Source organism: Centroberyx gerrardi, chromosome 8 (assembly GCF_048128805.1).
Source record: "Centroberyx gerrardi isolate f3 chromosome 8, fCenGer3.hap1.cur.20231027, whole genome shotgun sequence".
NCBI lineage: Eukaryota > Metazoa > Chordata > Actinopteri > Beryciformes > Berycidae > Centroberyx > Centroberyx gerrardi.
This window is the reverse complement of record NC_136004.1, coordinates 8,747,725-8,765,421: the sequence shown is the minus strand read 5'-3', so window position 1 is coordinate 8,765,421 and position 17,697 is coordinate 8,747,725. Positions and strand designations below refer to the sequence as shown.

At 40.8% G+C, this 17,697-nt stretch overlaps 1 protein-coding gene across 2 annotated transcripts; it reads left to right on the top strand.

The window, feature by feature from the left end:
* Positions 1-81: 81 nt before the first annotated feature.
* Positions 82-9,893, top strand: LOC139929356 (cytotoxic granule associated RNA binding protein TIA1-like). Of its 2 annotated transcripts, none has more exons than XM_071922211.2 (12): positions 82-286; positions 1,091-1,187; positions 1,784-1,882; positions 2,741-2,795; positions 3,190-3,277; positions 3,830-3,905; positions 4,212-4,320; positions 4,416-4,511; positions 4,976-5,060; positions 5,523-5,661; positions 6,676-6,824; positions 8,494-9,893. In XM_071922211.2, exons 1-12 carry the CDS (start codon positions 255-257, stop codon positions 8,630-8,632), a joined length of 1,164 nt encoding a protein of 387 aa, XP_071778312.1. In that variant the 5' UTR covers positions 82-254; the 3' UTR covers positions 8,633-9,893. The 2 variants fall into 2 exon arrangements, with proteins under 2 accessions (XP_071778312.1, XP_071778311.1); XM_071922210.2 differs by having other exon boundaries at positions 6,673-6,824.
* Positions 9,894-17,697: the final 7,804 nt, after the last annotated feature.

Genomic DNA, 17,697 nt, shown 5'->3' with positions numbered 1-17,697 from the left:
TCGAGAGAGAGAGCGCTTGATTTTGGCTTCATTTCAGCGCGCAGGTTGACGCTGCTGACGCCGCTCCTCCGCCATCTTCAACTTCCCATTGTTTGCATCAGACTGAGGCTGTCTGCGGTGTGTGTGAGCAGATTCGGGGACCGATTGATATAAAAATAGTAGATATAACCTTTACGTTTGCGGTCGCTGAAGTTCAGCACAAGCTATTTGTATGTCAACGGATTAAACACTTCTCAGGACGCGACCACTGAACCATGATGATGGACGACGATCAACCCAAAACCTTGTGAGTAACAGCGGCCCTGTCTACGTCCTGGAACGGGAAGGCTCCGTGTAACTACGGCGCGTCCTAAACGCTAGCAATGTTTCCACGTTGTTCTATCAAACAAAAACCGCCAATCGTTGTTATTTTAATACAACATCGATGATATTTCCACGCTATCATTCCACATCGACGATAGCACCATTTAAAACTGTAATAATGAGCGTTTGGCTTTTCGACATGAACGTGTTCCGTAATGTCTGTTTTAGCCGTGTAAATAGACGGGACCGTAGCTCGTCTGAAAATGAAACTGAAGTGCTAATGCTAGCTAACGGTAGCTTAAACTGCAAACGCAGCTAGCGAAGTACTCGTTCCAAAATGCACAAATATGTCGAATGATGCATTCACAAAGATAGTAATTATGTGTATTGTTAGTGAATAATCATTGGGCCTTTCGCGGATGGAGTATGTCGTTTTATTATCTAGCTTGCCAGACCGCTTAGCATGAGGCCCGTTTGAATGCATTTCTCCACCGGCTAGCGTTATCGTTAGCTAGCTGGCAGACAAGCCACGTCAACGTTCAGAGAGACAGGCCTAGACGGCTCCAAGAAGGGGGTCACCACACTCTACTTGGCCATGTAAAGTAGAGACTGCTCATATTCTCATTTAAGTTACTGTTATTTTTGCTTTCATGTGATTTTAATGAATTGTTCTTGTCAAATTTGGAAGGTTGGGTTGTAGCTAGCTGTGGTAACTAGCCTTTGTTTGCATGCTACTTCCTGTTTCACAAAGACTCCATCCCTCCATCTCTTCTCCCCTTGTTTGCAGGTATGTGGGGAACCTGTCCAGGGATGTCACTGAGCCCCTCATTCTGCAGGTCTTCACACAGATCGGACCCTGCAAGAGCTGTAAAATGATAGTTGATGTGAGTGTTGTTCACCATGGCATTGGACACACTTTTCGTTTTTTGTTTTTTTGTCTTCAGGAACTGACCCAAAAAAAATCTTGTTGCCATCAACACTGGCCTAAAAGAGATTTGTATACGTAAATAGAGCCTATTACATCAATATGGTGGACCAATGGTATTGACACAAAATGAGGATTTATCATAACCATCCATGGTTATTTTTTAGTATGTCCACATTTACTGTAGTCCCTCTGAGGGAAAATATTTCTGTTAAAATACCAGAAGATGCGTGTTTGCTTTGTCTGAATTCTGTTTGGGTGTAAAGAATGGCTGTAATGATGGTTTGTCAAGTAACTAACATTTAGTGGTCAAGTATTCAGCATAGCTATGCAGGGACCAAATGTGAAGAATTCAAAGAGTGATTGATGTTTTATGCAACCGCCAAAGAAAATCTTCACCTACAGATGTACCGGATATTAATTTTCCTCTACCAATCCTTGATACTGGGGCCCAAAACTGGTTGGCTGATATACTGGTTGGCTCTTGTCATCGGCAGTGATTACATTGTTACCTTTGCTGTGGACTTAATATCAGTCTTGTTTTCCTGTTGACAGACGGCTGGAAATGATCCATACTGCTTTGTGGAATTCTATGAGCACAGGCATGCTGCTGCCTCACTGGCAGCTATGAATGGACGGAAAATAATGGGTAAGGTAAGCTATCGTATCTACAGGGTGAGTGGGGACGGGTGGGCTCTGGGTGTGGAAGTTTTATGTGATATGCCTTCTAGAGAATTAGCGTATTACTTAGCATTGATATTCCAGTCATCAGGTTGTTTTGCGACAAAACAGCCTATGTTGGCTCTCAGTATTTTAAATTTCACCAGTTTCAATACATTTTAGACTACACTGTAACACATGTCCATGCAAACAAGTGATGTAATTGCGAATTGAATCTTAGTCTAATTTTTCAAAATTGCCGATAAAGTAAGATAATCTTATTTGTTTCCCAAGACAAATCAACTTGTTAAAATAATTTTTGACTCTAGTGACATAATCTTCAGATCAGAGGAGTAATCCAATTCATTCTAAAAGGGTATCCTTGAAACAGGTGAAATGATCTCACTTTATTGGCAGTTTTTTTTCTCCACTTGTTTTAAGAATATTTAAGAAAAAAATTTAAGATTCAATAAAAGATTAAATTACTTGTTATGATGGATATTTTTTGCAGTCAAACCTGCATTATACCAACAGATACTCTGACAGCAGTAATAGTAGTAGTAGCCTAACTTCAGTACAATATTTCGTCCTTTACAGTTAATGAGGGACAGTTTGAGATATATTAAATGGAACTTAATGTCCCTAGTCATTTGGATTTTTCATTTTCTCAGTACTTTAGGTCAGCTTTTAAATTATGAGTGCTCATAGTGGAGCTCCTTCCCAGTCGCCACCAGTGTGTGCGACAGGCGGATTATTACTTTAGCGCTACAGCAGCTGAAGGCAGTAGTGTTATACTGTGAATGATGTAAACATACCCCACCTGGCCTGTCCTCTCTCTGCCCCTCTCCACAGGAGGTCAAAGTCAACTGGGCCACAACGCCAACCAGCCAGAAAAAAGACACAAGTAGTAAGTCCATGCACTTATCAATGGGAATATGGTTTTCCAGTCTGGAAAATGTCTGATGCAAAAATATAATAATTTTTAGGATTTAAAGATTGCCAATCATACAAAATTTTGGAAAAGTTTATAAAAATATTGTTGTTTGATTGCACATACAGTTACAGATTTTATGTCATTTCACACATTGACACATGATATCTGCTTGTGAAGAGTAATCTTTGGTTGTCAGGATGTCCTGTTGCCCATCTACTATTAACAAACACTGACCAAAATCTACTGATCCAGTCAAGAAATTAGGCTCTTGAACTATTATGGAATTTTTAAATGGAGATTGTGTAGCAAGTTTGTTAGAATATGTATCATATCATACATCACGTCTAAGCAGTGTGTTTTTCTGCAGATCACTTCCATGTCTTCGTTGGAGACCTCAGCCCAGAAATAACCACAGAAGACGTCAAAGCTGCCTTCGGCCCATTTGGCAGGATATCGTAAGTATCAAGCTAATATTTACTGACAAACATTATTGACTCAAGGACAGACAGTGGGAAAGGAAGCTGGGCTGTGATGGCAGGGATTATCCAAAAAGGAGAGGTGGCGGTAGTCAGCACATGGAACTTAACTACAAGGAACTCACAGTGGCTGTTAACACCCCCCCCACACCCAATATATAAATAAAATTATGTTAGTTTGGGATATTTTGTCTAAAATCTACACAAACATTTCATATTATGAATTATCCACACTTCATCTCAAGGTCATAGACATTTTGAATACATTTTGTTGTTTTTTTAAATTGCTCTAATTTCACCTTTCTTGCTAGAAATGTTCTACCACTTCCTTTCAGAACATCTAATGGAATTTCATAGTGTAGTTTGCTTCAGAGCGGACATGTGTCACTTTTAGGGGTTTCAAACTAAACTATTATCCTTCCACAACTTTTATGTCATTGAATTCTAGTCATTAATTGATTATGATAAAATTTCGAAGTGATCATGTGCTACATGTTTCTGATCTAGTCCCATCAACGTGTTTGTCCACAGGGATGCCCGTGTTGTGAAAGATATGGCTACAGGGAAATCTAAAGGCTATGGCTTTGTGTCTTTCTTCAACAAGTGGGTGAGTAGTCAAAAAATGCCTCTACTCTTGGTTAATTGTTGTTGATGCCCCATCAACCCTCAACACTGCTGTTATCGGCAGGGCTCTACAGCACTACCATTGTTGTAAAACGTACTCCTTAAAAATACATCCGTTCTATGTAGAAAAATTGAGAAAGTAGCATGTTTGAAGTAGTGATGGACATTTTCAGTTATTCCCGCACATCTTACTTTGTAATTTCTCTAGTTTCCGGGGGGTTCCACTGTAGATGCTGCATTATTTAAGTGTGCGGCGTGATGGGATGACCCAATTCTTGCTGTGTTTCAGGATGCAGAGAACGCCATTCAGCAGATGGGTGGTCAGTGGTTAGGAGGCAGACAGATCCGAACTAACTGGGCCACAAGAAAGCCCCCTGCCCCAAAGACCACCTATGAAAGTGCGTTGTCATGTTTGCTTTCATACTCAGTTTCTTGGCTACTCAGGTTGTTAGATTCATGTGTTAACAGGCGTGTCTCCATCTTTTCCTGCCAGATAACTCCAAGCACCTCTCCTTTGATGAAGTAGTGAACCAGTCCAGCCCCAGTAACTGCACCGTGTACTGTGGCGGTGTCAGCACAGGACTGACAGGTCAGAATACTACTTCTACTATTAATGAAACTGACAATGATAGTAATGATGATTAAAATATTTGTATAGCACCTTTCAAAGGCAAAGTTATAGTTAGTTAAGTGCTCCACTGTCAGGGAAATAAAATATCTACATTGAAAATGTTGAATAAACTATTTACAATGAAAGCCAATGAATACTCAATAACAGTAAAATGAATACTAAAAACTACAGAAATCAGACATAGTTAATTCTCTAAAATCAATTACTTAAGAACAAGTCTATAAAAGTGTGTTTTAATGAGTGACTGGCCAAAATAGTGACTGGCTTTTAATTTAAATTTTGCCAAGAGAGCCGGCCTGTGGATCCCAGGCTGCGTCCCAGTATGCCACTATTCTTCTCTTGATGCAAATGTTTTTTCATGACACATCTACCCACATGGAAACATAAAGATATCTGATGTTCCCTTTCTTTGTGGCTTCCAGAACAACTGATGAGACAGACCTTCTCTCCCTTTGGACAAATCATGGAAATCCGAGTTTTCCCAGACAAAGGCTACTCTTTCGTGAGGTATGTCACGAGTTCTGGCTGATTTATACTTGCCCTCTAAACTTTGTTTTCCTAATGAACCAAAGTAAGTATAATGTATTTTTTTGTGATGTGACCAGTATAAATTATATACAAAAGCATTTGGTCCTATGTGTTTCCTCTACAATTTCTGGTAGCAGGGATAATTTTGGTGCGAGAGCCAGGCTTTGCTCGCAGATGTATTTCCAATATCAGTTTTAGTTCCTGATGTAGTTTAAAAATGTCATTTGGATGCTTACGTTGTAGAATAATTGTGCTGTATATATATATTTTTATTATCAGGGACCAGTCAGCCCAGATAATGGATTTTCATCCTCTTTAGAGTTTTCTAACAGTCAGAGCAGATTTCCAGCAGTGGAGAAGTCATTATTGCTGAATGATTATAGAGGAAATGAGGCTTTTATTCCTTGGTGTTTCCTCATCTCTCCCTCCATCTTTGTCTAGGTTCAATTCCCATGAGTCAGCAGCCCATGCCATCGTGTCAGTGAATGGCACCTCACTAGAGGGCCACATAGTCAAATGCTACTGGGGCAAGGAGACTCCAGACATGATGAACCCCATGCAGCAGATGCCTATGCCCCAGGTAAGGATAACATACATGCTGCACAAACAAAACACTGGCTGCCTCGACCACATCTCTGCCTTCTTGGAAGCTCTGAAGACTAACATAAACATGACATCTGCAGTTTGATGGACACATGTATCCAATCCATTCTGTAGAGTACTGTGAGTGCATACAACTTGAGCTGAACTTAAGCCATGCTGTACCCATTGAAATACATACAAAACAATTTCTTGTGTCACTTGCTGGCCACCCGAGGTTTGTACATTCATTTATCCCATCAGAACATTTACAGCTGGAAGGAAGTTTGCTACAGGAGAGGAAAGTCATCAAAATTTTTGGTACAGTCAGGGAATTTCACAGCAGATCCCTGAATGACACCACTAAGCTTTCAGAGAATTTATGCTTGAAAAAACTGATTAATTTTGAGGAGTAGAACAAACGCTACTCTTGTTTGGGCAGTTTGGTTGGTTGGTTTTGCGCATTAAGTTTTCTGTATCTCGTTCACCTCCGTCCCTTTTGAAGACAATGCCCATTGTTTTCAGTGATTGGATGCTTTCCACTTCCCATTAATCTTTTCTAGCCTCAATTCAACTGTCGTGGAGGAAATGTATTTGTATTGTTGAATCAGGGATGAAAAGTAATGCCAACCAACAGTGAAATGCTGGGGAATGTTGGCTGAAGGGGGTTAGTCTACCAGCCAGTTTGGCAGGTAACCAGCTATCATTTGGAGGTCCTATGCTGTTCCAAAATTTTAATCTGTAAGTTATTGAAAGGTTGGCTGGTGAATTTTGGGCCACATCAGCTACTGTAACCTAGGGACAGAAGAATATGTCTCTGGTCTTGAACTCGGGCCAGTGCCCAGGTATTAAGCACTCGTCACGTATCTTGCAGATTACTTGTGAATTCACCCCACACGGCGTGTGTGCATAGGTGAACAGTGTTATTTTTCTTCAAACAAAGGATTTTTCTGGAAGGCAAAAATCTGCCTCAAGTCATACACTGTTTGACTGTGCTCCGTTCTCACTCCAGCAGAACAAGATGGGCTTCCCTGCGGCCCAGCCCTACGGCCAGTGGGGCCAGTGGTACGGCAACGGGCCTCAGATCAGCCAGTATGTTCCCAACGGCTGGCAGGTCCCCACCTACGGCGTCTACGGCCAGGCCTGGAACCAGCAGGGCTTCAAGTAAGTAGCACGGTGCGCACAGGGCTTCCCTTCCTCCGCCTCCTCCTACTCCAGCACCACCCAGGGTCCCCCTCCAAGACCAGGGAAGGGAGCGCCAGCTCTGGCCACAGGAGGGAGCCGTGAACCCCCCCAACCCCACCTCTTTCCTCTTCCCCTCGCCAACCCCTCACCATGTTCAGCTTATGAAGATTGAGACAAAAGCACACCAAAAAAATACATACCTGAACTTTTATTTTATCATTGACTGTGTTTCAGGGTGTCATTACAACCCCCTCGCTGGTAAAGCACATTCAATATTTGAAGGGTTCCATTCCAAAATGGCATATTTTTGTTTTTTTGTCACTTGAATTTTAGCATTCAATAGTTCAAACATGTAGACAATTCCAAAAATGTTACTGTTGAGTAGGAAACTGTCTTAAATTAGCTGATAACATACCCTTTTCTTTCCCACATGAGTTTTACAAGATAATTGCTGATATGACAGTAAGATGATGTATAATTTCTTTGCTTTTTTTTTCTTTTTCTTCCAAATGGTTTTTCAAATTTCGGAACAAAGATTTTCATTTATGTTGCCCAGTTTTTGAGACACGGATAGTTTGTTGATGGAGATCGGCTTCCCCAGGTTTCTAAGATTCTCTGTTGTGTATAAAGACTGACTGTGTTCTCCAAGGCTGTCAAGTCATTTGTGTCTACATCCATGTCATAGCTTTTTAGATCAAATTATTTCCTTTTTTTTTTTTTTTTTAATTTCATTGAATTATTTTTCATCAATACATGAAGATTTGCTATGTGTCTGAATGTCAGTAGGCCATGTGAAATATCATTTGTAGATTGTTTTCAAATTTTGTTTTATTTAGGACAGCATATGTGCAATGACTTTTGTGCGCCTAAAAAAAATAAACGAAAGGCCATATGTTGAGTCTAAAATTCCTGGTGAAACGGCTGTAGAACTGGGTTATGTACGAAGATGTAAGGTAAATGTAATTAAAAGCAGAGGTGGTGTGTTTGATTGTCTAATGCAAATGCGCTATGCCTAAGAAAAAGGCTAAGCCTCTCTTTTTGACTTGAAATCTGAAGATAAAGTCTATCCTGTATAAGCTGTCCATCTCCACTCTGTTCTTAGGATTTTGTTTTCACATAAATGATGGTAAAACTCAAATTAAATTATGTGAATTGGAAGACAATTTACATTTTTAGTGTATTGTACATTGTGGCCAAATGTAGAATTTTGCAAGACAAATCAAGATAATCTACATTGTTCTATACAATGTAGCTTCTCTTACTTTAGCTTGATTATCGCTACTGTTTTATGTTCTTCAGCAGTTGGGAGGGTGGTAGAAGGGATTATATAGCTCACTCTGCTTAGCCTGTATGCTCTTTGTCTGCTTGCCTCATTTTAGTCAAATGACATTTCCCTTTGGCCCTTCCAAAATGCCCTCCACTTTTCTCTACTAGCCTGTTTTTGCTAGCTTCATTTTCGCCCAGCCTGCCTTATCCTCACGACCTCTGATAACTCTGTTTGCCTTCTTGTTCTCATTCTAGCCTGTCCAGATTCTAGTAGCTCTAATATATGCCCTCCCCCTGGCTCCCTGTCGCCTTGTCTCTTCTAACCTGCTGGCATTTTGTCTTTCTGTCTCTCTCTCTCTCTTTCTTTCCCTCGTTTTTGCAGTCACTTACCGGCCAGTGCTGGGTGGACTGGCGTGAGCGCCATCAGTAACGGTGGGGTTATGGAGCCTACGCAGGGATTGAATGGGAGTATGCTAGCCAACCAGCCCGGTATGGGAGCCGCGGGATACCCCACACACTGATAAGGGGGTGGGGTGGGAGATTTGTCAACAGTCAGCCTCTTACTGGCTGTAAGGTGCCCCGCGGGGCTGTGTAACACCGCCTCCATTTGCGGCAGGACTAAGACTTTTACTGGGACGTGGAACCTAACGGGGAGGTTGACATCTATAGAAGATGTAAATGGGATTTCATGGGGGGTTGAGGTAAGGGGAGCCAGGGAGGAGCAATTTGACCCACACAGGTATTTACGCCCTTTGTGGTAGGCAAGACTGGCCATGAACCAGGGCTCTTACCATTTTTAAGTTAACTGTAAATGAATATAAAACTGTAAAGGAGAAACTTTTGGATTTGCGCTTTTTTTTTTGTTGGGTTTTACATTTGACTCAAAAATTGCTTCCATTTTCACATCTTCCCTCTCGGACAGTCAACGAGGGGTCGTCGTTTTTTTAAAGATGAAAAACTGTTTCAGTCTGAATCATGTGCTAAGTTATGAACCTTAGTTATTGTTTGAGGAATGGAAATCGGTTTAATTTTTTCTCATTTTCTCTTGGATTAAAACCAATTGCAGGGATTGTTGCCACTGCTGTTTCTCTGTAAGGGCAGGTAAATATTGCACAGTTTTTCCTCTCTTGTACTTGGACAAATTTGATTACCAAGAGTGTTTAATTTTTGCATTCCATCTCTCCTTCATATCTTTCGGACAGCCTCAAATCTTTTCTCCACATGTAAATAACCATGCATTCATTTGAAACGATGTAAGTAAAATGCTACTGTTAACTGTGGGTGCTTGCTTTCTTTTTTGTTTTGATAACTCAACAGTTAACTCCAACATTGTACGTAGCAGAGTGGCACTATCAAATGTGACACTGGCACAGTGCAACACACGTGATTCTTCCATGCAGGGACAAGACAGCATTGCCATGCAGTGCAAACTTAAAAGTTAACACAATTCAGATGTTAAAGGGTGAACATGTATGACACTTCTGATGTTTTTTTTAATATCTATTGAAACGCCAGTATTTTGTATCACAAACCTGAGTGGATTCAACCTTTACACTGTTGCCCTTTTTGCCAGAGAAATGGGGAGGCCTACATTATAATTGTTGCCTTATAGAGCTGGTTTCTTTTAGCTGACATGATACACTCTTTTTAATTAGGCAGTGCCTACGGACATTTTCAGACCCTTTTGTTTAGAAAGGTGTTAGCCCTGAGAATTGATAATGACTCTGCTACTGTAATCAATGTTTTCTTGCTTTGTCCAATTAAAATGCTGATGCGCATAAACCAGTGTTTTTCTTTTTTTCACATGGGGGGGAGGGGGAGTATTCTAGGGTTATTCTACCTTAATGGACCTTTTTATTTTCAGAACAATTCTGGAATTTAATTTCCACTTTGAACGGATGAGGATTACTTTGAGTAGATCACACCGATATACAAACATTTTGAAACCGTTTGTAGTACAAGAAAGTCAAGGATGTATCATTTTTCAAGTGACTGTTCAGCACTTTAAGGCTGTAAGGAAAGAACATTATAAATTACAATTTATTGCTGCCGTCATGAGACTGCAGTTTGACCAACCTAATGCCTGTCTGCCACTTTACCATCAGTATACAGAAAATCAAAAGTATGGGAATTGTATCTGATCATTTAATTGAAATTCCTTTGAACAGAAAGTCTGGAAAAGTTAAGGAAACTGAAGTCCTGACATGATTACACATTTTATGTAGTTTTTGGCTCGCTGTCACTACATACATTGTGATATGTTATGAAGATAATCTTAAACTATAGAGTAATATAGCCTAGTTGAGTCATATTGCGCATGGCACTATCGGCATCATATTGGGTGGTACCAAAATATTCAAACTGAATTTAAAATCTTTAAAGAGTATAGAACTAAAAATATTAAATGTATACTTATGAAGTGAATACCAATGCCCTATAGCATCTAGTGTATTGTCATACACTATGCAGTTTGTCTGTTGGCAGATTCTGCATACGGTAAGTTTCTGTAAAATGACCTGAAGACTGTGTAGTGCTTCCATTGGTTTAACTTCAAAATTCCTTAGAAAATGCATGAGAACACAGATAGACATATATTGTTTCAAATGTCTGATGCCTGTTCAGCTCAATTTACATTATTTTGGCTGGTAAGAAATCTTAAAGAGTGAATTATTTAAAGTACTACTGTTCTTACCACCTTGCCATACCCATGGGCCAGAAAGTGAAATTTGGACCCAGGTAAAAACCAGGACTCCTGCATGTCTGCAAAGTCTGGGAAACATGGAAATCATTTCTGGGTCTTCGAAAGTTTGGGAATTCCACAAAACATCTGGAAATAGAAAAATAAGTAAAAAGTGTTTCTCAGCCCTGTTGCATGACTGCATATTTGAAGTAGTGGTAAACCCACTGTCATTTCACTTATTGTGCTATTTGTGTTCTAAACCAAAATCAACCAAATTGAGCAGCAGCCAAAATCTTCAAAAAAAAAAGTCATTAAGATGGTGGGAAAAGTATGAACGTTGCAAACAGTTAGTCTGTTTATCAGACCTCTGGAGGGATTTGGAATCGGTTCAGGTTTTCAGCTACTAATGAATGAGAAGGTCAGCTGTCACCATGGGGGGATTTCAAAAGCAGGATTACCCAGTTAGCAGTTGGTGAGGAAAAGGAATTATTGAAAAGCTCAAATTCAAACTTTATTGCCCATGAAGGAAATTTGATTTCACACACAATAAAAATACATAATAAAAATCAATAAAACCACAGTAAAAACATAAAAGCACAATAAAACTTATAAATAGGCACAACATATACCTATACAGCCCAGCATTAGTTGACAGGAGCAGATGATCAATTAGTCAAAAAATCGTTATTGTTCCATCAGGGCAATTTTCTGTAATGCTGCTTCTTCACATGAGAGGTGAGCCTGTTGATAGCGGCTGGAATAACTGTAGCCCGAGTTTTCTTTGTTTTAAATGCAGGCAACCTGAGACTGCTGCCTGAAGGTCGGGGCTCAGACTCCTTAAGCCGGGGCTTCAGTTCACCAAACCCTACATCTAATATCGCTTACCACCAAAACTTCCAAACCTGCTTATATCCTCTAAACCTCTTGAGACAAGTGGAGCAATGACTGATGACTGAAAAGATATTATTTGGTCAGAGTGATACATTATTAGATATAGTTTCCAAATAGATTTCTGCATTGCATGCATTTCTGCATGATCAAATTTGGACTCACTTAGGTTAAGACTAATCCGATCATAATTTCCATACCCAATTGACGCTCATGGTGTTCAAGGCAATCCAGCATGCGTCAGGTTTCTGAGGATCTGCTGTTTAGAAATGTCCATGAGCTAGGCCTGATTCACCCCAATGATCTCACTAGCCACTTTGACCAGACTGGTCTGCCCTTAGTGGCCAAGTTCAAATATCCAAACCACACTGTAATACAGCGGTCTGCAACCCTGTGCCATGGAGAGCCATGTGCATGCAGGTTTTCATTCCAACCAAATACTACAGCAACTCATTTCACTGACTAGCACCTTCAACCAGAGAGGAGGAACTACTCAGTGAAATCAGCTGCTGAGTTGAAATCTCTCTCTGAAAACTCTCAATGGCACACGGCTGCAGACCACAATTACTGTATAATACATTTTTTGACGTTTTTAAACTCATATAATTCTCAGAACAAGAATATTGTCAAATCATACAGAGGGGTCTACTGAGAGACTGTCCCATAACAGTAAGATCACAGGTTTGATCCCTGCGACCACCAATGCGTCCATCAACAGCCTGAAATATAAAACACAACTAATGATTTCTATTTATGAACAACATTTGAGTGATGTCCTGGTAATTTGTGGGCCAACTTGAATGATATCACCCACAGTTCAGTGGTTTGCTGCAGGCCGGACGCTCGGCCCCTCTGACCCAACATGCAGAGAGTGTGATTTTAATTTTGTCCACTAGATGGCGAGCTCAGCCCATATTTCCCACATGGTGCCATGGGAGCAGGTGGCTGGCTGTGTGTTGTAATTCCGCTCAGTGTCACTCATACCATCAGTGTGTCACCCGAGTGAAATGACTGTCTGCCACCTTGAGGTGTGTTTCTGAGCACACTGTTGTGCATGTGTGTGCGTGTTCACCAAGTGTCATATATGTCTCCAGTGTGTCCTCTACTCAGTGTCAGGCCGTCATTTCTGAGTAGTGCTGCCCTTCAGGTGAGAAATCATCAGTCAATATCAACATATTGACAGTTTATCAATCTGTGCTTAATTATCAACGTGTGTGCGAGCCCATGCATGTTTGTGCATAAGCGTGTCCATGTGTGTGTGTGTGTGTGTGTGTGTGTCACTTCAGTATGTCATGAGCCAGGAGGCTGCAATGCCAGCAGTGCTCAGTCAGTCTTCAGGGCCTTGGACAGCCAGGCAGTCTGGCAGGGTGAACTAACAGGCAGCAAGGGCTGACAGGCTGATAAATGGTTCGTCTCTCCACGGCTGCTCAGCCAGGACCCAGCCAGGCTCTAATGGAAGGAGAGTCTGTCAGAGATGGAGACAGAGATGTCAGGAGATGAGTTAGTGAGCAGATTACAGCTGAAATCAGTCAAAGTGGCCATGCTCTCTTTCTCTCTCTGGCTTTCTCTCATCTTTTTCTCCTCTCTTTTTTGTGGTTCCAAAACGGCTAACCCAGTCCCTACAAAAAATGACAAGTATTCAGTTTTTACAATTTACAATTTACAATTTCCCATTTGGCAGACGCTTTTATCCAAAGCGACGTACACATGAGATTTTAATACAACACAAGCGAGGATCTAGTCAGGAGAGAACAACGAGAGTAAGTGCCATAAAGCTAAGCTCTAGTCCGACAGGACATAGGTGCCACGAGGCAGTGCATAGAGGCAATGCATAGAGTGCATAGAGGCAGATAAAGAGTTTTTTTTTTTTTTTAGATTACACAGTCCATCAGGTGAGAAGGTGTTCACTAAAGAGCTGGGTCTTTAGCCTTTTCTTAAAGATTGAGAGGGACTCTGCAGATCGAATGGAGTTTGGTAACTCGTTCCACCACCGAGGAACCACAGAAGAGAAGAGTCTGGCTAGAGACTTAGGGCCTTGTTTTTCACTGGCCTTATTTTTTCCCCCAGAATTGTATTCTTGTCAGGTGGAAAAACCTCTGAAACAGCATTTAGACCATGGGACACAAAACTCTCCATTGAAACAGAGGATGATACTACTAAAAGTAAAACATATTCATTGTGTGGTCCGATCAAAACTTAACTAAAATATAGCTGCAAGCGGACATTCCAAGCCCATGTGACAAAAGATTTGACAGTGACAATATATGCTTGATTCATCATTTTGGAAAAGTTCTACATCTTAAAGATAAAACATTTTGGTGAAGTGAAATGCTGCCTGACATGTTGCCATTTGAAAATTGCCAATTTCTAACTTTATGGTAAAGCTATTGAGCACACCCAAATGTGGTCAGACACACTTTTAGGCCTTCACAAACATTTCTGTTAAGTTTGGTTGCTCGAACATTTGGGTGTTGAGGAAATATGCATTCTGTCCTCTTTGCATTTCTTTGCCATCAACTTCTTTTGAGAGTCACAAGTATCAAAATTCTGTGATACGAAGATGACGTAGGCAGATGAAATATACTGTGTGTAAAATTTGGTGGACAATGAGACAACTTTGTATAGGTGCTAGGAATTAGGAATTATTCCTCACTTCCTGTTTGCACATCATCACTGTCAACTTGGTGCATTTGTGCACCACGGCCAAAAGGTTTGGATTTTCAAAACTCATAGCCATCTAGGAAGTCCATATATGCAAAATTTTGTTGAGACTGGATCAACTTTGTAGGTGAAGACCGAAAAAAATGTTTTGCATGAAATTCAAAATGGTGGAAAAACTGTCATGGCTGAAATGAAAACCACTATATGGATTCGTCTTGAGCAAAGGAATCTGAGTTTTGATTAGGCTTTATGGCTGAAGAGTTATTGACCAAAAGTTGCCTTTTATAGCGCCACCATCTGGACGATCAGTGTGAGTAGCAGGGGAGAAACCTATCCACCAAATTTGGTTGCTCCAGGACTTACAGTCTTTGAGGTACAGATTGTTTTAAGGCAGAAGAAGAAGAAGAAGAAGAAGAAGAAGAAGAAGAAGAAGAATCCTGACACAACAATAGGGTTCCAGCGCCCACAGTGCTCGGACCCCTAATTACTCACTAAAACTCTTCATTGAAACCCAGGATAATACTACTACTACTACTACTACTAATAAAGATATTCATGCACATTTGTGTGGAATCCGATCAAAATGTCACGTTAGAATCAATTCAGTTAAGAACTTCCCATAAACAGCCAGTGTAGTATTGATCAACTCTACAATAAATATAATAATAATATGATATATAATATATATATATAATAATATCATCAGAGGTGGACGACACTGATTCTCAATAAAAGGCAAATGTTGGCCCAATATATCAGCAAACCGTCTAACCACACATACACACACAGCCCACAATGAGCAAGTAATCTGTTCACATATCTGCAATAAAACACGAGTCAGTTTCATTGGTGTATATTTTGCATGTGTCTCACTGAAGTATCCTTTCAGCAATACACTGAACTCTTACCTGCTCATTCACTATCACATTAAAGCCTAAAATATAAAACTAGATCCTTGTCCCTCCCACTTTCCTTCCTTTCCTTTCCTTTCCTTTCCTTTCCTTTCCTTTCCTTTCCTTTCCTTTCCTTCCTCTCTCACACACACAGATACACACCAGCTCTGGCCTCATATTCTATGATTTGTGTTTGTTCTCTCTTGTTTTTATCTGTATTCATGTCCTCTTTTGATAAAGCCACTCTCTAAATAAACTTGACTTAACTTTATAAATCAACTTGACTATGAGTGCTGCAGCAGGGCGGGGGCACAACATCCAATACTTTACCTACGTCTACTTTTTGTCTGTGAGTTTAGTCGGTTTGGGAAAGTCCTGGATCAAGGAGTGTTTGTATTCCAGGGCATTGACTGAGTACAGTACAAAGTGTGCTAAAACAGAAACAAAAGAGCTGAGGAAAATGTTGAGGGCTTGAGGGACATGAGGTGCCCTGCGAATTGTTTGAGTGAATGTCTGTGCGTGTGTGTGTGTGTGTGTGTGTGTGTGTGTCTGTGTTTCCATGCAAGTGACAGCTTGCGGCAGAGGCTGACAGCAAATAAACATGTTCCAGTAATTAACCTTGACAGGCCCAATGTGGCGCCAACAGCAGAAACCTGCTAATGACACAATTAATCCATAATTAAGGCATTCTGTCACACCACACTCTCTCTCACACACACACACACACACATATTTGGTCACTGAACATTGTGTGTGTGTTGGAGGGAGGGGCATGTCTACGCAGGCAAATGTGCGCTAGAGTAAACGCTTGATAAAAGTCACAGTAGATGATTCCTCCCTCAACAGGCCGATGAGCAGTTTTATGGCACTGACATATATGGCAGCTTATTGCTTTATCATAGTTTTTCATTATGTGTAAATGTAGTGTGGAGTGAACATTTGTTGAGTCGAATATGCTCTCAAAACGAAGAACATGGCAATAGATTTCAGAGGGTTACAATCCGTTCCCAAGGCCACAGCAATAAAAGGCAAGGAAATTGAATCAGTAGACGAGTATATATACCTGGAGCCGCTGTGGAGAGCAAACTAACACAGATGCAATCTGGGGGAAGGTGCAGCAGGAAGGTGAACTCTTTTAATGCGCGCGCTAAAATGATGACCTTGTTTTATGCGGGTTTTATTGAATCTGTTTGAACGCTTTGTGTTGCAGCCAGGCCTGGCAGCTTGAGCGCACGCACTGCAGAGCGACTGGGGAGAACAGAGCCGTAAAGGTTACAGCAGCTAAACTCAAGAGTTACAGATCCACGGACTCACAGATCCCCTCTGTACTGCTTGATATGCACATAAAACAACGTAGCGTCTCATGCCTCTATAAGAAGTTTGTATTCTGCACTGATAAGCAACTTCTGATCGGACTTTATTGAACTATTGGCTTCCTGTCTGGTCTCATCAGCAGATGCATGTTTGTGTGGTATTTCTCTGTAACGTGTGTTATTGTGCTTTTATGTTATGTGTTTTTATTGTTTTTATTGGATTTTTATTGTGCTTTCATTATTTTTTATTATGTTTTATTGTGCGTTTTTTTTTTTTCTGTAGTCCCTGTCTGCAAACCAAATGCTCCTTATGGGACAATACAGTTTGAATGAGTGAGTGAGTGAGTGCATGAATGAATGAATGAATGTATGGACAAATAGATGGATGGTGTCAGTTGTTCTGCATGGCCCAGACTTGATCATTTCCACACCTTGAGAAAGCCTGCAGTTTCCTCAGAAGCAGTGTCTGAGTGCTGAAACACTCGTGACTACAACACCAAACACACACTTTACGCCGCAGAGCCGCTGTCATTTCACATGTTGTGATATTTGTCATGATGAAGAATAGCACCCTTGGGCAGGACAGGGTGAAGACAATGCAGTTTATCCAGGACAGTCGTGTTTGGTGCGCTGTTAGAAGTGACCAGTTTCTGCAAGTCTAAGGCAAGTATGTGCAAGCTAAGCTGAACCAATTGTTTTAAGTAGAAGCTGAGGACATTTTTAAAAATGACTTCCTCATGTACTTCATTTGTTTTACAACTTCCTGGCCCCATTTTCTACAGTTTAGATCCCCAGACTGTGTTGACAGCACCGGCAGCTCCATCCCTCTACTGGTGGAACTAGGTGATACACTCACTTTCTCTTCATAGCACCGACCGGCTCAATATACAGCAATATCACGGGCTTCAGTTGGATATGGCAAGGTATGGATCTTGTAGTTTTTATCATTATAATTGATAGAAAACATCAAGCGAACATCTACTTGGATTTCACATCAGGAAGCATTCAGGGTCAATGTTCCCTCTAAGCTGATAGTTTAGTGAGTCTAACAATTTATCACACTGACCAAATATGAATCTCCTGTCAGTCATCAGTCACTGCTCCACTTGTCTCCAGAGGTTTAGAGGACATAAGCAGGTTTCTAAGTTTTG

Coding starts and splice junctions, on each gene's coding strand:
- LOC139929356 (XM_071922210.2), top strand. CDS start 255: ATGATGATGGACGACGATCAACCCAAAACCTT. Junction 1,883..2,740: donor GACGGAAAATAATGGGTAAG/GTAAGCTATCGT, acceptor CCCTCTCCACAG/GAGGTCAAAGTCAACTGGGC. Junction 6,825..8,493: donor TGGAACCAGCAGGGCTTCAA/GTAAGTAGCACG, acceptor TCGTTTTTGCAG/TCACTTACCGGCCAGTGCTG.